Below are 20393 nucleotides of genomic sequence, written 5' to 3' on the forward strand. Positions count from 1 at the left end.
GTCTATTTCTGATGATAAAGAAATGCATGGCCAGGGGTTACCCCTGCATTTGTGTCAGTTCTCGTGCTCGGGATCTACTCTGTGCACTGAGAGAGCTGTTAGGATTTCAAATCTTCTGGGTAGGAAGCCTGTGGGTTAAACCATGGGATGACCCAGTGACTTAATTTAGCAGATACTAGTGAAATAGGAGTGTAGAATAGAAACAGCCATCCATTACTTGCTTGCCTTATTAGATTATATAACATTTTTAATGTTAAAAATCTGTACTAAACTAGGCATGGTGGTGCACACCTATTAATCACAGCTACATGGAAGTCTGAGGTGGGGAGAATTGCTTGAGACCAGAGTTCAAGGGCAGCCTGGGCAATGTAGCAAGACCCCTTTTTAAAAAATAAAGGAAAAAAATCTGCAGTGTGCACCGTTTTGGGGTTTTGTTTTTTTGGTTAAATGTTAACATTTTTAAAGACTCTCCTAGAGATTAGCTTCCTTATTCAGACCTAGGTATGGTTTCCTCTTCCTAGTGTTTTTCTTCATTGTTTGAGAAGGGAATAGTGATTATGTTTTCCTTTTAATGTTCTGTTACCTTGGATGTGAAGAGGAAGACTCTGCTGGTGTTTTTTACGTTGGTAATAATTCTTTGATTCTGAAAGGAGTTGGTGATCGTGTAGAGTCAGAGGGGCTCAGGTAGCATTTCCTCACTCAGGTGTGCTTTGTAGTATGTATGAAACTAGCATGAAATAGAAGATGTTGATAATATTAAAACTGAAGGTGATTAAAGGAAAATGATGAGAATATACAGTCGTCCCTCAGTATCTGTGGGTTCCAGGACCCCTCAAAGATACCAACATCCAAGGCTGGAGTGCTCTGTATGACGTGGTGTAGTGTTTATGCTTAACCTGTGCACATCCTCATGCACAACTGAATCACCTCTGTCTGGCTTGTGATACCTAATACAGTGTAAACACTGTATGAACAGCTGCTATACTGTATTGGTTTTTTCCGCTGATAGTATTGATGCTCGGTTGGTTGAATGTGTGGTTGCAGAACTGTAGAGAGGGAGGGCAGACTGTACTGTTAGACTTCTGGATGTGCTCAAAGAATATACTTCTGTTAACTTTTTTATATATGCATGTCATAATGATTCTTTAATTTTGAGTATCTTCTTACTTATAGGCACGAATTGCTCGAGGAAGCCCGGAGACAAGGTTTACCTTTTGCCCAGTGGGATGGACCAACTGTTGTCGTTTGGCTGGAGGTACGTTCTTTTAATACTCAGTCGAGTGTGTTACTTTTTGTGAATTTATCAATCCATCTCATAGACCAAACCCAACCTCTGGCCTTGCCATTCCCGTCTCCAGCTGTGGGTGGGGATGCCAGCCTGGTACGTGGCCGCCTGCCGAGCAAACGTGAAGAGCGGCGCCATCATGTCGGCCCTGTCGGACACGGAGATCCAGCGGGAGATCGGCATCAGCAACCCCCTGCACAGGCTGAAGCTGCGGCTGGCCATCCAGGAGATCATGTCGCTCACCAGCCCGTCCGCCCCGCCCACATCCAGAACGGTAGGGCCAGGGGCAGTCCCTTCCTCTTTGCGAAGAGGGAGCGCCTCTTGGAAGGCAGCCGTCCCTTATGCTGCTTCTCCAGTTCCTTATGGACACAGCTAGTGTAATTCTAGTCCAAAGGTTTAGGGTTCACGTTAGAACTCTTAATCTGTGGGAATTGGATAGTCAGAAGAAACTTTATCAAATACTTCTGTGAAAGATAGGTTAGGATCCATCAGAAGATAAAAACATGAGGTTTTTTTAAAGGTAAAATAGTAGTTATCACAACTTTAGGTAGGAATTTTTCAAAATTGAATCAGTCTTAGGGCATCTTAAGGAAGGAAATAGTTAACATTTAAGTACATAATTTATACTTAAACTTTTTGAATTTAATTTCCTGTTTCATGATTTAAGCTGAATGAGTGACTAGCATCTGCACTATACCTGAAGATATTTGCTGAGCAAATGATAGTCTAAATATTTTTAAATTTTATGGTAACATACATACAGGAAAATGCAGATGTAAGTGTAACACTTGAGGGAATTTGTTCAATCTGTGCACTCTGTGTAGTCAGCACTCACACTGAGAAATGGGGTTTGCTTGGGGCCCTAGAGGCCCATCTCTCTCCTTCCGAGTCACTGCTCCCTTCCCTGGGGGGCGATGCATGCTCCTGAAGGCATGGACTGGTCTGTTTTGTACTTTACGTATATAAATGAAGTTGTGTATTTACTCTTTTGTGTCTGGCTTATTTTACTTATTGTTATATTTGTGAATTCATGTATATCATTTCATGTGTAAGTAGGATCTTAAGGAGTAAAATTGTTTTGTCTGTTGCAGAGTACTGGCTCTTCCAGGTACCTTAGTAGCATTCATTTAAACACACTGGTACATGGTGACATACTAGTAAGAGGTGGCTGACATGCTAGCTAACATACTAGGAAGAGATGATTGTTACTAGCTGATATACTAGTAGGAGATGGTTGTTATCCAGCCATCAAAACTGGTCCCTAAAGAATTCTCCCTCCTCCGTAATTCCAGTTTGTGGGGTATTTTTTTTTTCTAACACTAAAGGGGGAGAAATTAGCCCCTTGGTTGCATTGTAACCAGTGTTTTACTGTATTTGACTTGTTTGGCTTGTAGGAGCTTTCCATTTTGGGAGCTGTAGACCCTGGGAGCTCAGGATTTTAAGCAGTTCACAAATCCACAAATGTTCAGCAAGCATTATCTGAACTAGTACAATTTTTCTCCACGTGGGAAGTCCTTGAAAGGGGTTCTCCTGGTTGAAAAAGTTCAAAATGATGCTCATAGAACATTAGTGGTTATTGGGAGGTGAGGGCAAGCCGATATACCTAATTTCTGCAATTCAGGCTTTTTACATGGGCTAGATCCCAGCCTCTGCTTTCAGTCTACTCTGGAGAGAAACCAGCTCCTGTTAAGAGACTAAGGACTTCGGAGACACATTTCTCCACGGAGCAGGGCAAGGCCAGATCTGGGGCTTGCAGTTACTTTATATTAAAAGTTTTGAAGTTTGTTTGTTTGTTTTAGTTTTTCCTTAGTGAAAAACATTAGGTAATGAACAGTAAGCCTTTGTTCTTACCTGTTGCTCAGAGAGCTCTTTTCCCCGGGAATGCTTTGTTAACAGTATCTGATCTTTTCCCCGGTTGTTTCATGTTAGAGTGGCCTTTCTAGAAATGAAGGGGCTGTGTGGTTTTTTCCAGAGTTTTTATGAACTGTCTTCTTCAGTAGTGATGAAGAATGGGCCTCACTCTCTGCACTATGTTGGACGCAAGGATTAAATCTGCCTCCTCAAGGAGCTTATAGCAAACAAGTGGGGTGGCCCTCTGTCTCAAGTCTGGTTCACATGGTTCCGTGGGGCCTTTCTGTTTGGCATGTGGCACTCTTGTGGTTCACCCTGCTCCTGCCTCCCCAGTTTCCCTGGCTTCGGCTGTCCAGGTAGAGGGGCCCCATCACTGTAGAGCACCTGCTGCAGATACTCTTGAAAGAACCAAAGCAAGAGTTTCATGCTGTGTTCTTTGTTGTTAATCTTTGTTTGGGTAAGGCTGTTTTAAATACATTGAATCAGTAGTTACTTGAGAATTATTCAAAATTTCCAGAAGAACAAAATGTGTCTTCTTCTCTTTATATTTTATGTACCCCTTGGGGTGAGCATGGCATCCAAGTCTCTGGAAATTGTGGGCCATTGTCCTTGATTATTGATGACGTGGCAATAACAGGGCGTGTTTATTCTTTAAAAACGGAATGCGCTTGTGTTCATGTCTGTCATTTTCTGTATGGGCATCTGAATTGAAAAAGTGAGAAGAGCGACTTTTGTCTCCATGGCCCTTTCTTTGTGCCTGTGGCTCATGTGTGTGCCCCTTTCCTCTTTGTCACTGCTTCCCTTGACCTGGATGTGGTTGGTGCACTGGGGTCACCTTAGACCACAGGAAATGTCTGGTTAACACACGAAGAGATGGAAACGCTCGCAGCCACGCCGCAAACGGTTAGTCATGCGCCGCAGGCCACACTCCTTGTGGTGCATTTTCCACTTACGACCGCCTGGGTTCTTTGCCTTTTTCTTGAAAACAAAAATGTTATTTTTCATTCAATTGTTCCAGATAAGTGTTTCCTTTAGTTATAGGTTGAATATGTAAATAGAATTTATATTATATTTTATTTTAGATTTTTTAAAGGAGTTTAAAGTTGGTAGACTTTCTAGAATAGATTTAATTCATCTCTCCTTTTGGAAAGACCTGTTTTTATTCCCCTGTTGTGATTGTCTAACTCTAACTTTCTCCTTTTGTGGATGTTTTTGGCATGGGAAGAATCTGCTCCTTGCATGAGAAAAAGTTTTCGTTTTGCATGAGTTTTGCATGATGCTTTGATATTTTGAACTTTCCACTCACTTAAGCTACACTTTCCCTACAGAGTGAATTTGCTTGCATTACCAAACTCACCAATACTAATGGTTATGTTCTTTTGCATTCCTAACACGTAACGTCAGGAAGATGAGGAGGGAAGCTGGGCTCAGGTTGGAGTCTTTCTATAATATATTCTTCAGTGCATGTACAGCAGCAAAAAGCAATTGGATATGAAAACTTGTGTAATTTACTTTTTTGATGTTTTTTGCATCTTAATTTATTCAGAGTAATAAGTGATTTAATGATTTAAACATGATTTGAAAGCATTAGGCAAATTATAGGATTAAAGAGTACGTCTCATGGACAATTTTGAACATGCTTCATATGGAGCCGTGGTAGTTATTTTTAATTGACATAGATCACTTCGTTTAACATGTGATCTTTTTTATACAAAGTCCTGTGGCTTAGGCAGCTTCTGAGATTATATACATAATGCCCTGCTGGGGTAATTTCAGTTGCAAGATCTACTGATGGGAGACTTGTATTTTAATAAATTTCCAAACACTAAAATTGGCATAGTGGGCTAGTTGCAGTGCCTTACACCTATAATCCCAGAACTTTGGGAAGCCTAGGTGGGATGATCCCTTGAGGCCAGGAGTTCAAGATCAGCCTGGACAACACACAGTGAGACCTCATCTCTACAAAATTGTGAAAATTAGGCAGACATGGTGGTGATCACCTGTATTCCCAGCTACTTGGGAGGTTGAGGCAGGAGGATCGCTTGAGCCCGGGAGTTGTAGGCTATAGTGAGTGGTGAGATATGATGAGTCTGCTGCATTCCGGCCTGGGTGACAGAGCAAGACCCTGTGTCTTTTAAAATAATAATAATAATTTCATACTGACTTTTCTTCTGTGTCTTTTGTGTCAGCATTTTACTGAGTACTATCTTAATATTGTGTCCATTTAAAGGTTCTCTTATTAATGGAATTCTAAGAAATTAAGCCTCTTCTCAAGTAATGTACGTCTGAATTTTCCGCTCCCAAACTCACAGAAAGCTCCGTTCCAATTGTGTTGTGACCTTTACGTTCAGACGGCTTGACTAAACAGTGGCTCCTTACGTGCAGTTCCGCCAGTACTGCTGTGAGCCAGGTGTGTCTCAGTGGCGCGTCGTGGCTACGAGGCATGGACAGACAGTTCTTCTAGAGACTCTCACTAATGACATGGTGTTCAAGGACTTTGTAAGAATCATTATGTATCTGAAAAAAGTCAAAATCATTTTAAATCAGAATTTTCCTGATTATAAGGTGATGGTTGAAACAACTGTTTCCTTCTATTTGTACTCCTAAAGTATAGCCAGGTGTGTTGTCTTTTTTTTTTTTTTAAGCAAAAAAGGAGAGTAGCCATAATATGAATGACTGTGGGTTTTTCCTTCCTTTGATTTAGGCTTTGCTTCTCCTCCAGATAAATAACCTTATTAATTAGTTAACCTAGTTAGATATCTCTTTACAGGAGCAGTAATGATCATCAGTAAATTAAATAGGGTTCATTTCGTAAATACTTAAATTTCAGTATGTTTTTTGTTCTAAGAAACATAACTTTGTTGGTAACTTAGTGCGAAATTGCGTGCGTCAGAGGCATGAAGTATAAATTAAATGAGCTTATCCTTTGCTCTTTACAGTGAAAATATATGCAGTATATACCTTCATTTAGCAAGTAGTAAGAGATTGCTGGCTGTTTGGAGACTGTGCTGCCTGCCAGGAACCCACCTGTGAGCAGGACAGCCACAGTCCCTCCCATCACAGAGCTCACATTTTGAGTTCACAAAACTGGGTTGCATTTGTGATCATTGTAATGATGGAAGTAAGCGCTGTGCAGTGGGTGTCTCCTCTAGCCCAAATGTTCTCTGACCAAGAGATCACTTTACATGTGTCTTCAGAAGGCTGTTAAGGCAGCCTAGAAGAGGGGCGTCTCCCTGGAATTGAGCCTGCTCCTCCCGCAAGTGTATGTTGCAAGCCACTTCAAACGTATGAAGAGAGTACATACTGAGTGAGCAGAAGTAAGTAGGGTTCTGCTTCTATGCAGTTTTCTATTTAGATAATTTCTTTGCTACTTCTACCCATTTAAGAATACATAATCAGCAGGCAAGAAAACAATACCAGATATTAATGAAATAAATGTCAGGCCTATGAGAGTAAAGTTTGGAAGAATGAAGAAACATGGTGATATTATGAGATATCTTGATGGTGGCCCTAAAATATTTAGTATATTTCTTACTTGTGGTTGTTTAGAGAAAGTGGTGAAACATTTTTTTCTGTTAGAATTTCAACATTCTTTGTTAGAATTTGAGTCATTATTTCCAGCTTGATTGGGACAAATAACAAATGAAATTGGAGGCCATAGCTTCAGGATGAAACATGGTGGTAGTTGCGAGTTACTATTTCCGGGTATCCCGTAGTGCAACTACAGTACTCCTGTGAACACAACTTGGTCTCCCTCCACTGGAGAGCATCGGGGCCTTTCTCTGGCGTGTGTGTGTGTGTGTGTGTGTGTGTGTGTGTGATGTATTTAGTTTTTTTGTTGTGTGAATCTTGCACATATTCTGTTAGATTTATCCAATTCATGTGCCTTTCTTTTTCTTGCCCTATTACAGTGCCTAGAATGTTGAGTGCAGTGTTCAATAAGCATCGTAAGAGTGTTCATTCTTACTTTGTTCTTGTCTTAGGGGAAAAGCAGTCAGTCTTTTACTATTAAGCATGATGTTAGGTTTAGGTTTTTTGCAGATACCCTTTATCAGGTTGAGGCACTTTTCTTCCATTCTATTCATTCCATAAATGAATGGTGATGAATCTTGTCAAGTGCTTTTTCTGCATCTTTTGAGATGATGTTATGGTTTTTCTTTTTCAGTCTGTTGATATGGTGAGTTTCATTGATTTTTCAAATGTTGAATCAACCTACATTCCTGGAATACTAAACTGTACTTGTCTTGATATCTTATTCTTTTAATATATTGCTAATTTGGGCCAGGCTCTGTGGCATGTTGTCTGTAATACCAACACTTTAGGAGGCTGAGACTGGAAGATCACTTGAGGTCAGGAGTTCAGGACCAAATTGGGCAACATAGCGAGACCCTCCCCCTCTACAAAAATTTACAAAATTGCCAGGTATAGTGGCATATGCCTTTAATCCCAGCTACTCAGGAGGCTGAGGCTGGAGAATCACTTGAGCTCAGGCGTTCAAGGCTGTGGTGAGCTGTGATTATACCATTGCATACCAACCTGGGCAACAGAGCAAGACCCTATCTCTAAAAAAAATAATAAATAAAAATAATGATATATTGTTGGTTTGACTTGCCAATATTTTGTTAAATATTTTTCCATCTATATTTTCTTTCCTTATAATATCTTTGGTTTTGCACTCGGGGTGATGCTGGCCTCATAGAATGAGTTAAGACATTTCTTACTCAACTTTTTTGTAATAGCTTTTGTAGAATTGTGGGGATATATATCATATATATGTGTAAAGAAAAGAAATATATTTGTATAAAAATTGTGGTGATTTGATAGAATTCACCAGTGAAGCTGTGTGGGGTAGATTTGTGTGTGTGTGTGTGTGTGTGTGTGTGTGTGTGTGTGTGTGAGAGAGAGAGAGAGAGAGAGAGAGAGAGAGAGAGAGAGAGAGAGAGAGAGAGAAGATTTATAACTACAAATTCAGAATCTAATAGATCCATATTATCTGTTTCATACTGGGTTGCTTCTGCAGTTTATCTTTTAAGCAACTTGTTCATTTTATCTAAGTTGCTTTATCTAAGTATTCCCTGATTCTTTTTTTTTTTTTTTGAGACGGAATCTCACTCTGTTGTCCCGGCTAGAGTGCTGTGGCGTCAGCCTAGCTCACAGCAACCTCAAACTCCTGGGCTAAAGGGATCCTTCTGCCTCAGCCTACCGAATAGCTGGGACTATAGGCATGCGCCACCATGCCTGGCTAATTTTTTCTATTTTTGGTAGAGACGGGACCTCACTCTTGCTCAGGCTGGTGTGGAACTCCTGAGCTCAAATGATCTGCTGGCCTCAGCCTCCCAGAGTACTAGGATTATAGGCGTGAGCCACTGCCTGGCCAGTATTCCCTGATTCTTTCAGTGTCTGTTGGATCTGTACTGATGTCCCCTCTTTCATTCTTGATGTTGGTCATTGGTGTCTTTTGTTTCTTTAATGTGGCAGGGTTTGTTAATTTTATTGATACTTATGAAGAGCCAGATTTTAGTTCCATTGGTTTATTTTCTATTATTTTTCTTTTTTATATTTCATTGATTTCTGCTCTCATACATTCTTCCTTCTGCTTGTTTTGGATTTCATTTGTTCTTCTGTTTCAGGTTGTCAAAAGTAGAATCTTTGGTCAGTGATTTGAGATGTTTTTGAATTTATAATCACTTAATACTATAGGAACTCCTTTATCTGTTTCTCACAGTTTTTTTTTTTTTTTTTGAGACAGAGTCTCGCTTTGTTTTCCAGGCTAGAGTGAGTGCCGTGGCGTCAGCCTAGCTCACAGCAACCTCAAACTCCTGGGCTCAAGCAATCCTCCTGCCTCAGCCTCCCGAGTAGCCTGGACAACAGGCATGCGCCACCATGCCCGGCTAATTTTTTTATATATATATCAGTTGGCCAATTAATTTCTTTCTATTTATAGTAGAGACGGGGTCTCGCTCTTGCTCAGGCTGGTTTTGAACTCCTGACCTTGAGCAATCCGCCCGCCTCGGCCTCCCAAGAGCTAGGATTACAGGCGTGAGCCACAGCGCCCGGCCCACAGTTTTTGAATATGTTTTCATTTTCATTAAATTAAAAAATATTTTCTAATTCCCTTGTGATTTCATGACATGTGAGTTATTTAGAAGTATGCTAATTTCCAGATATTTGGGGTAGGGGTTCTAGACATCATTCCAGTATTGATTTCTAATTTAATTCTGTTGAGGTCTGAGAACATACTTTGTATGATTTCAGTCTCTTTAAATATGTTGAGATATGTCTGTCTTGGAGAATATTTTGGATGTACTTTTTTTTCCAGCATATTATGGGGGTACAATTGTTGAGGTTACGTAAATTGCTCTTGCCCCCTCTCCCCCTCAAGTCAGAGCTTCAAGCATGTCCATCCTCCAGTTGGTGCTCATGGCACTCATTATTTATGTATATACCCATCCCCTCCCCCTAACCTGCCCGATATCTGATAAATGTTATTCCTATATGTCCACTTAGGTGTTGATCAGTTAATACAAATTTGATGGTGAGTACATGTAGTGCTTGTTTTTCCATTCTTGGGATACTTCAATTAATAGAATGGGTTCCAGCTCTATCCAGGAAAATATAAGAGGTGCTATAGCACCGTTGTTTCTTATAGCTGAATAGTACTACATGGTATACATATACAACATTGTATTAATCCACTCATGTATTGATGGGCATTTGGGTTGTTTCCACATCTTTGCAATTGTGAATTGTGCTGCTATAAACATTCGAGTGCATACTTGTACTCTGAAGGATAAAACCAAAAAAAAAAAAAAGAAAAAAAAAAAAAACATTCGAGTGCAGGTGTCTTTTTTATACAGTGACTTTTGTTCTTTTGGATAGATGCCCAGTAATGGAATTGCTGGATCAAATGGTAGATCCACTTGGATCACTTTAAGGTATCTCCATATTGCTTTCCACAGAGGTTGAACTAGTTTGCAGTCCCACCGGCAATGTAGGAGTGTTCCTATCTCTCCACATCCACACCAACATTTATTGTTTGGGGAGTTAATAAAGACCATTCTCATCGGAGATAAGTGATATCTTATTGTGATTTTGATTTGTATTTCCCTGATGATTAGAGATGTTGAGCATTTTTTCATATGTTTGTTGGCCATTATTCTGTGTTCTTTTGGAAAGTTTCTGTTCATGTCCTTTGCCTACTTTTTGATAGGGTTGTTTGATTTTTTTTCTTGCTGATTTTCCTGAGTTCTAAATAGATTCTACTATCAGCCCTTTATCGGATATGTAGCTTGTGAAAATTTTCTCCCATTCTGTGGGTTGTCTATTTGCTTTCTTGACAGATTTTTTTGGCTGTGCTCTGTATATACTTTTAAAGAATGTATATTCTATTATTTGGTACAGTAGTCTAAAAAATGTCAATTAGGTCCAACTGGTTAAGTGTTGTTTAGATCTTTTCTATATCCTGATTTTTTTTTTTTTTGGTTCATATAGTTATGAGAGAGAAGTATTGAATTCTTTCAAGTATAATTGTGGATTTATATATATTTCTCCATTCAGTACTGTTGGTTGTTGCTTTTTTTATATCTCTTTTTTAAAACTATTTTTCAAGTCACTTTACTGATTTTGAAATATACAGATGTTTTGTTTAGGAAAACAAAGTATTAAAGATAAAATTAAAACCAAGCTGGCCATGGTGGCTCACACCTAAAACCCTAGCACTTTGGGAGGCTGAGGTGGGAGGATCTCTTGAGCCCAGGAGTTGGAGACCACCCCGGGCAGCATAGTGAGGCTCTGTCTCTACAAAAAACCTCAAATTAGCCAGGAGTGGTGGCGCATACCTGTAGTCCCAGCTGCTTAGGAGACTGAGGCAGGAGGATCGCTTGAGCCCAGGAGTTTGAAACTGCTATCTGAGCTATGATTGTGCCACTGTACTCCAGCCTGGGTGATGGAGACCCATCTCTAAAAAATAATAACTGACTAATTAATTAAAACTATCCTGAAATAATTTTAATGAGTAGAGTCAAATTGAGCCTTCAAACTTGTTCATGAGTCGTGATCATTCATCATTGTTACTATATTAAAAACCGTTTCCGAAAAGAAATTTGTAGCCAGTTCCAGGCTTATTGTAGTTTAGTAAATAAGTTAAATTTATCACAAGTGAGTCATAGATTTTTAATGTTATGATTCCTTTTGTATAAAATTTTACTAACAAATTTAAAAGGCGGGAAAAGAAAAATCTAATTATTTTGAAATTATAAAGTTGTCATTAGTTTAACCTTTGAGAATATCTATATTAATAGTAGATTAAAAATTCTATTTAAAAATTATTTCAACTAATTGTGTAACTCCTTCCATAACTCATCTTACTCATTAAAACCAGACACTTGCATACGGGGACATGAACCACGAGTGGATTGGCAACGAGTGGCTCCCCAGCCTGGGCCTCCCGCAGTACCGCAGCTATTTCATGGAGTGCCTTGTTGATGCCCGCATGCTGGACCACTTGACCAAGAAGGACCTCCGCGGGCAGCTGAAAATGGTTGACAGTTTCCACAGGTAACTCTGTGCAGATAGTTCTTATTACTCAACGAAGAAAGTTTTCACTGTTGCCATCTCTAAATAATCTCTCTTTTTTTGTATTAGAAACAGTTTCCAGTGTGGAATTATGTGCCTGCGAAGGTTAAATTATGACCGAAAAGAACTGGAAAGAAAAAGAGAAGAAAGCCAGAATGAAATAAAAGGCTAGTACAGTGTTTAATTGATTTGGCATACTCCTGCTTGTTGGCGTGGCAGCAGCGTCAGTGGTTTCCTATTGTTAAAAAAATCAGGAAAAGCTTTAAGTGGAAAAAACTAGTCTGGCATTATTGCAGAGGAGGGAAAGATGAAAATGAATGGTTTTGAGATCCTGTTCTGTGGCCGGAGAACTTGCGCCTGTTATGCTCATTATCAGTCAGCAGGCTGATGTCTCAGGGCCGGCATTTTGCCTGTGACTTCAGAGTTTTCCTTTTGTTATGACCTGTGTACTCTTTTGCTCAGAGATGCTGTTCCACGCTGTTAGATAACAACAGAGCAAAGTGTGCTCACTTGATTTAAGTGTGAAAAATAATGGCTCTGAGGGTTTGTACAAGGGCTTCCAGGGCACAAAAGAACACTGTGCAGTTCGGCTCCCAGCTTGGAGGGAAAGAGGCGTAGAGTTTGAATGGCGGCTGGTCCTTCCTTGAAGGAGGAGCAGGTGCTTCTTGAGGGTGGGGTGGGGTAAGGAAAAGGCATTTCAGTTAGAAAACAGAGGCCAGGGAGGTGTAAGAGTATATGGGACATTCACCCAGAGGACATGGGCTTCTCCTCTCTCTTGGTGAGCCTTTCAGTGCCCCTCTGAATGACCAAAGGTAGTAATTTGCTTTTAAAGTAAGACTCTAAACATTAAGCTCAAAGTCAAGTCTCCAAGAAGTTTTAGAATGCAAGGAGATCAATAATAACAATAATAATGACGAAAAGCAAGGCTTATTGAATAGTCAGTAGGTGATGGGAAGTGTTCTAAGCACTTTCATAGACTGATTTATTTAATCCTTTCTACAGCCCCGTAAGTAGTGTTTTCATCCCCAGTTTTTACTAAGAAAGAAACTAAAGAGGGCCAGGTATAGTGGCTCACACCTGCAATCCCAGCACTCTGGGAGGCCAAGGCAGGAGGAGCTCTTGAGCCCAGGAGTTCAAGACCAATCTGGGAAACATAGGAAGACCCCATCCCTATAAAAAATGTTAAAATTAGCCAGGTGTGGTGGTGTACAAGTGGCTACAAGATTAGTTCCTCCTCCTCAGAAGGCTAAGGCAGGACTATCTCTTGAGCCCAGGAGTTAGAGATTACAGTAAACTTTGATCTTTCCACTGCACTTCAGGCTAGGCAACAGAGTGAAACCCTGCCTCTTAAAAAAAGAAAGAAAGAAAGAAACTAAAGAAAGATGAAGATGTGGTTGGGAGATGGTGCATTTAAAGAGTTGTTTACTCATGATTGAGTTAATGATGAATCATGAGACATATTGTAAATTGACATTTATACAATATGTAGGGAAGTGTGGGCTTTTATCCAGAAAAGGGCATTGGCAATGAAATATGTCAATCTGTTTCATTTGTTTTCTATATCCATTTTACATCTTTTTACAGTTAACAGAAACTATCTTTGGCAGTGATTGGTGATCATCTGAATGTATTTTTTACAGAGTGGCTATTTTTAGATCTAGTAGAACAAATTTAATAATTTATTAATTTGCCTAATGCCTTACCCCAAGGTTTCTAATAAGCTGGAGAAAATCTTTAAGTCTCTCTCTTTTTAAAATGGTACAACATGGGCCGGGCGCGGTGGCTCACGCCTGTAATCCTAGCACTCTGGGATGCCGAGGTGGATGGATTGCTCGAGGTCAGGAGTTCAAGACCAGCCTGAGCAAGAGCGAGACCCTGTCTCTACTATAAATAGAAAGAAGTTAATTGGCCAACTAAAAATATATATACAAAAAATTAACCGGGCATGGTGGCGCATGCCTGTAGTCCCAGCTACTCGGGAGGCCGAGGCAGGAGGATCGCTTGAGCCCAGGAGTTTGAGGTTGCTGTGAGCTAGGCTGATGCCACGGCACTCACTCTAGCCTGGGCAACAAAGTGAGACTCTGTCTCAAAAAAAAAAAGAAAAATGGTACAACATGAACAAGGCATGGAAATTAGACATAAGTGGTGTATGTTGAGTTGAATAAGGTGTCTAGATTGTGCCAACTCCTGTGAGGGAAGTATTTCCAGAGGCTCTGCTGTCTATAAAACATGTTTGTGCATGTCAGGTTTTAAAGTTCTTACAGTCCTTTTGGTTTCTGATCCCTGGATCCTCCTCATTTTCTGTTCTCTAGAAATACAGTGTACATGATACCTTCATTCCTCTTGTGTTCCCTGAAGACCAAGTTCTAATGGGAGAGTTTCCCTTAGAATGGAGCAAGGCCAGGACACCAGTGTCTAAGTGTGGCAAAGGCTGTCCATTTAGCAGTTCTTCCCAGCACTTGGGGGGATCATGCCCCTTGTCCGGAGCCAAAGGATTAGGGACGTCAGTAGGGATCTTTCTCTTGTGTTATAGGGTGTATGTGACAAAGATGGCTTTCTGAAGCCACTTGTATAATAATTTTTACTCTTTTCAGATGTCCTTGTTTGGAGCAATGATCGAGTGATTCGCTGGATCCTGTCTATTGGTCTTAAAGAATATGCAAACAATCTCATAGAGAGTGGCGTTCACGGTGCACTTCTGGCCTTAGATGAAACGTTCGATTTCAACGCACTGGCGCTGCTGTTACAGATCCCGACGCAGAACACACAGGTGACACTGAGCCTGTCCCTGTCTGCACTCAGCCACAGCGTTCAGTCGGTTCTCCTGACTGTAGCCATATAGTTGTTCACTTGAATGGAGAGAAAAGAGAAGAACCTCAGACAACTAGTAATCTCTTTCATAACTAGTCTGTAATACAATGCTTCAAAATTTAGCATTCTTTTTTTATTTTTTGTGTCTCATCTTTCCATTTCTGTTATAAGCATGAGAGTCTTGCAGTAAACTAAGTAAAGAGAGTCTTTTTTCCAGTCCATATGCTTTTAAGAGTGGTATATATTTAGTTCTCAGGGAAAGAAATATTTTAGGTATGCCATATTGAGGTTTTATTAATTTTCTTCTATTTTAAAGTCTTGGTTTAAAAAACAATTGTGAAGCTAGGCGAGGTGGCTCACACCTGTAATCCTAGCACCCTGGGAGGCCGAGGCAGGAGGATCACTTGAGCTTAGGAGTTTGAGACCAGCCTGGGCAAGAGCAAGACCCATCTCTACTGAAAATAGAAAGAAATTGCTGGGCAACTAAAAAATAGAAAAAATTAGCCAGATGTGGTGGCGCACACCTGTAGTCCCAGCTACTCGGGAGGTTCAGGCAGGAGGATCACTTGAGCCCCATAGTTTGAGGTTGCTGTGAGCTAGGATGATGCCTTGGCACTTTAGCCTGGGTGACAGAGCGAGACTCTGACTCATAAATAAATAAATGTATGTATAAATGTAAGCTAACATCCTTCAAGTTAAATTGATGAAAGTTTTGATTGTTGTTTTGTTATTTCAGGCTCGTGCTGTCTTGGAAAGAGAGTTTAACAACCTTTTGGTCATGGGAACTGACAGAAGGTTCGATGAAGTAAGTTTTTGGCCTAATGTTCTTTACATTTATGTTCAGTATAAGCTATTTTATTATACTCAGGACAACCATGTAGCTAGGCTGTCTCTTCAAAATGTGGAGATACTTTTATTTTACAAGTTAAGCTTTGCTCTTACATAGTTATTAACAAATCAGCTGGTAAGAAAGTATTGGGCCGGGTGTAGTAGCGCATTTGGGGAGGCTGAGGTGGGAGGATTACTTGAGTCCAGGAATTTGAGGCTTCAGTTAGCTGTGATTGTGCCACTGCACTCCAGCCTGGGTGACTGAATGAGGCCCTGTCTTGGGGGGAGGAGGAGACTAATATTGTCAATAAGACAGTTTTGTTTTCATTTTCATGATTTCATTTTTGATATTCCTCAAAAATAGTTTGTTTTTTCTTGTTGTTAGGTGTTTTTTTTTTTTTTTTTTGATCATTGCTCACTGCAACCTCTAATTCCTGGGCTCAAGCAATCCTCCTGCCTCAACCTCCTGAGTAGCTGGGACTACAAGTGTGTGCCACCACCACACCCAGCTAATTTTTCTGTTTTTTTTTTTTTTAGTAGAGCCAGGGTGTCACTCTTGTTTAGGCTGATCTCGAACTCCTAAGCTCAAGCGATCCTCCTGCCTTAGCCTCCCACTCTGCCGGCTGCTTCTTCACAAATGGTTTTTATGTCATAAAACATTGATTTCAGGTTAGGAATGGAGTCTGTAAATGGTATTTTGGGGACCACTGAATGTCCTGCTCCAATGCAGAGCCCTTTTGCTTTGCTGGGGAAATGATTCAGAAGTATTAAAAACATCACATGTTGGCTACACCGTGGCTCATGTCTGTAACCTTAGCACTTTGGTAGGCTGAGACAGGAGGATTACTTCAGGCCAAGAGTTCAAGACCAGGCTGGGCGTGGTGGCTCACGCTTGTAATCCTAGCACTCTGGGAGGTCGAGGCGGAAGGATCCCTTGAGGTCAGGAGCTCGAGACCAGCCTGAGCAAAAATAGAAAAAATTAGCCAGGCATGGTGGCACATGCCTGTAGTACCAGCTACTTGGGAAGCTGAGGCAGGAGGATCACTTGAGCCCAGGAGTTTGAGGTTGTAGTAAGCTATGAGCCGGGCAACAGAGCAAGACTCTGTCTACTCGTGGTTGTATATACCCGTCCCTTCCTCCCCCCTCCCACCCTCCTGACACCTGATAAATGTTACTCCTATATGTCCATTTAGGTGTTGATCCGTTAATACCAATTTGCTGGTGAGTACGTGTGGTGCTTGTTTTTTCATTCTTGAGATACTTAGTAGAATGGATTCCAGCTGTATCCAGGAATATACAAGAGGTGCTATATCACCATTGTTTCTTAAAGCTGAGTATTCCATGGTATACATATACCAGATTTTATTAATCCACCCATGAATTGATAGGCACCTGGGTGGTTTCCACAGCTTTACAATTGTGAACTGTGCTGGTATAAACATTTGAATGCATGTGTCTTTTTCATAAAGTGACTTTTGATCTTTTGGGTAGATGCCCAGTAGTGGAATTGCTGGATCAAATGGTAGATCTACTTGTATCGCTTTGAGGTATCTCCATATTGCTTTCCACAGAGGTTGAACTAGTTTGCAGTCCCACCAGTAGTGTAGGAGTGTTCCTATCTCTCTGCATCCATGCCAACATTTATTGTTTGGGGACTTTGTGATAAAGGCCGTTCTCACTGGAGTTAAGTGATATCTCATTGTGTTTTTTTTTTTTTTTTTTTTTTTTTTTTTTTGAGACAGAGTCTCACTTTGTTGCCCAGGCTAGAGTGAGTGCCATGGCGTCAGCCTGGCTCACAGCAACCTCAATCTCCGGGGCTCAGCGATCCCTACTGCCTCAGCCTCCCGAGTAGCTGGGACTACAGGCATGCCCGGCTAATTTTTTCTATATATATTTTTAGTTGGTCAATTAATTTATTTCTATTTTTGGTAGAGACGGGGTCTCGCTCAGGCTGGTTTCGAACTCCTGACCTTGAGCAATCCGCCCGCCTCAGCCTCCCAAAGTGCTAGGATTACAGACGTGAGCCACCACGCCCGGCTCATTGTGGTTTTGATTTGCATTTCCCTGATGATTAGAGATGTTGAGCATTTTTTCATATGTTTGTTGGCCATTATTCTGTCTTCTGAGAAGTTTCTGTTCATGTCCTTTGCCCATTTTTTGATAGGGTTGTTTGATTTTTTTTCTTGCTGATTTTCCTGAGTTCTATATAGATTCTAGTTATCAGCCCTTTATCAGATGTGTAGCTTGCAAAAATTTTCTCCCATTCTGTGGGTTGTCGGTTTGCTCTCGTAACAGTTTCTTTGGCTGTGCAGAAGCTTTTAAATTTCATCAGGTCCCATTTGTTTATTTTTGTTGCTGTTGTGATTGCCTTTGGGGTCTTCTTCATAAATTCTTCGCCTAGGCCAATGTCTAGAAGAGTATTTCCAACATTTTCCCCTAGCATTCTAATAATTTCACACCTAAGGTTCAAGTCTGTTACCCAGCATGAGTTGATTTTTGTGAGAGGTGAAAGGTGTGGGTCTTGTTTCAGTCTTCTACATGTGGCTATCCAGTTTTCCCAGCACCATTTATTGAATAAGGATTCTTTTCCCCAGTGTATGTTTTTGTCTGCTTTGTCGAAGATTAGTTGGCTATATGAGGATGGTTTTATATCTGGGTTCTCTGTTTTGTTCCACTGGTCAATGTCCCTGTTCTTGTGCCAATAAAAAACTGTTTTAATGACTATAGTCTTGTAGTATAGTTTGAAGTCTGGTAAATTGATACCTCCTATTTTGTTTTTATTGGCTAGGATTGATTTTGCTATACGGGGTTTTCTCTGGTTCCATACGAAGTGTAAATTGATTTTTTCTATATCTGTGAAAAATGATGCTGGTATTTTGATAGGGATTGTGTAAGTCACTTTGGATAGTATAGACATTTTATCAATGTTGATTCTGCCGACCCTTGAGCATGGTATATTCTTCCATCTGTTTATGTCCTCTGCTATTGCCTTCTTCAGTGTTTCATAGTTCTCCCCGTAGAGGTCTTTTACCTCCTTAAATATATTCCAAGGTACTTTATTTTCTTTGTTGCTATTTTGAAGGGAATTGAGTCTTTGAGTTGGTTCTCACTTTTACTGTTGTTGGCGTATGTGAATGCCTCTGATTTCTTTGTATTGATTTTGTATCCTGAGACTTTACCAAATTCATTTATCAGATCAAGGAGTCTCTTGGTTGAATCCTTGCTGTTTTCTAGGTATAATATCATGTCATCAGCAAAGAGTGAGAGTTTCATCTCTTCTGCTCCCATTTGGACGCCCTTAATTCTGCTCTCTTGTCTGATTGCTGTAGCGAGGACTTCCAGCACTATGTTGAGCAGAAGTGGAGATAGTGGGCAACCCTGTCTTGTTCCAGTCCTAAGTGGGAATGCTTTCAATTTTTTCCCAGTATGATATTGGTATGATATCAGTATGATATTGGCTGTGGGTTTGTCATATATGGCTTATATCATTTTTATGTAAGCCCCGTCTATGCCTATTTTGTTGAGCATTCTTATCATAAAAGGGTGTTGAATTTTGTCAAATGCTTTCTCTGCGTCTATTGAGAGGATCATATGGTCTTTGTTTTTGCTTCTGTTTATATGGTGAATTACATTTATAGATTTGCGTTTGTTGAACCATCTCTGCATCTCTGGAATGAAGCCCACTTGGTTGTGATGAATTATTTTCTTGATAAGCACCTGGATTCGATTGGCTAGGATTTTGTTGAGAATTTTTGTGTCTATATTCATAAGTGATATTGGTCTGCAGTTTTCTTTTTTTGTTGCATCTTTTCCTGGTTTTGGTATCAGGGTTATGTTCGCTTCATAAAATGTGTTGGGGAGGATTCCATCTTTCTCAGTGTTGTGGAATACTTTCTGCAGGATAGGCACCAGTTCTTCTTTGTAGGTGTGGTAAAATTCGGGCATGAAACCATCTGATCCAGGACTCTTTAGGAAGATTTTTTATTGCTGTTTCAATTTCAGTACTTGATATTGGTCAGTTCAGGAATTCTATTTCTTCCTGGTCGAGCCTAGGGAGGCTATGCGTTTCTAAGAAATTGTCCATTTCCTCCACATTTTCCAGTTTGTGTGCATAGAGGTTTTTTGTAGTATTCATAAATTATATCCTGTATCTCCGTGGCATCAGTTGTGATTTCTCCTTTATTGTTCCTGATGGAGCTTATTAGAGATTTTTCTTTTCTGCTTTTTGTTAGTCTAGCCAATAGTGTGTCAATTTTGTTTATTTTTTCAAGGAAGTTTTTGTTTTATTAATCTTCCTTATAGTTTCCCTGTTGTCAATTTCGTTTAGTTCTGATTTGATCTTAATGATTTCACTTCTTCTGCTGGGTTTGGGGTTGCTCTGTTCTTCTTTTTCCAGCTCTTTGAGATGATTCATTAGGCTGTCTATTTGTGATCTTTTCGACTTTTCGATATAGGCATTTATGGAAATAAAGTTTCCTCTCAGGACTGCTTTAGCTGTGTCCCACAGGTTTTGTTAACTTGTGTCACCTTTGTCGTTTAGTTCAAAGAATCTTTTGATTTCCATCTTGATTTCCTCGTTTATGAAGTGATCATTCAGCAGAAGGTTGTTTAGTTTCCATGACTTTGTGTAGAAATGAGGACTCTTATTAGGATCGATTTCTACTTTTATTCCATTGTGGTCTGAAAAGATACATGGTATAATTTCTATTTTTTTTAAATTGTTTGAGACGTCCTTTATGTCCTAGGATATGGTCAATCTTAGAGAATGACCCATGAGCTGATCAGAAGAACATATATTTAGTGGTTTTGGGGTAGAATGTCCTGTAAATATCAGTCAGGCCCATTTTTTCTAGGGTTCTGTTTAAGTCTATTATTTCTTTGTTGATTTTTTGTTTGGAGGATCTGTCCTGTGCTGTCAGTGGGGTGTTAAAGTCTCTAACTATTATGGTGTTGTTGTTTATCCATTTGTTTAGATCCAGTAGAGTTTGATTTATGAATCTGGGTGCACCAAGGTTGGGTGCATATATATTTAGAAATGTTATGT

General features: G+C 40.1%; 1 protein-coding gene across 8 annotated transcripts in view; it reads left to right on the forward strand.

The window, feature by feature from the left end:
- The window catches only part of PPFIA1 (PPFI scaffold protein A1), a 104697-nt gene that overhangs the window by 74941 nt on the left and 9363 nt on the right, over positions 1-20393 (forward strand). For 4 of the 8 annotated variants that reach the window (XM_012757576.3, XM_012757579.3, XM_012757578.3 and 1 more), the window contains 8 exons: positions 1174-1255; positions 1359-1559; positions 3977-4039; positions 4541-4567; positions 11517-11692; positions 11780-11877; positions 14305-14480; positions 15258-15326. In XM_012757576.3, the coding sequence (XP_012613030.1) occupies positions 1174-1255; positions 1359-1559; positions 3977-4039; positions 4541-4567; positions 11517-11692; positions 11780-11877; positions 14305-14480; positions 15258-15326 (892 nt within the window). The remainder of the gene's footprint in view (positions 1-1173; positions 1256-1358; positions 1560-3976; positions 4040-4540; positions 4568-11516; positions 11693-11779; positions 11878-14304; positions 14481-15257; positions 15327-20393) is intronic. The other 4 variants (XM_012757582.3, XM_012757583.3, XM_012757584.2 and 1 more) reach the window with 1 other exon arrangement.

This window comes from Microcebus murinus, chromosome 4 (assembly GCF_040939455.1).
Source record: "Microcebus murinus isolate Inina chromosome 4, M.murinus_Inina_mat1.0, whole genome shotgun sequence".
Classification (NCBI taxonomy): Eukaryota; Metazoa; Chordata; class Mammalia; order Primates; family Cheirogaleidae; genus Microcebus; species Microcebus murinus.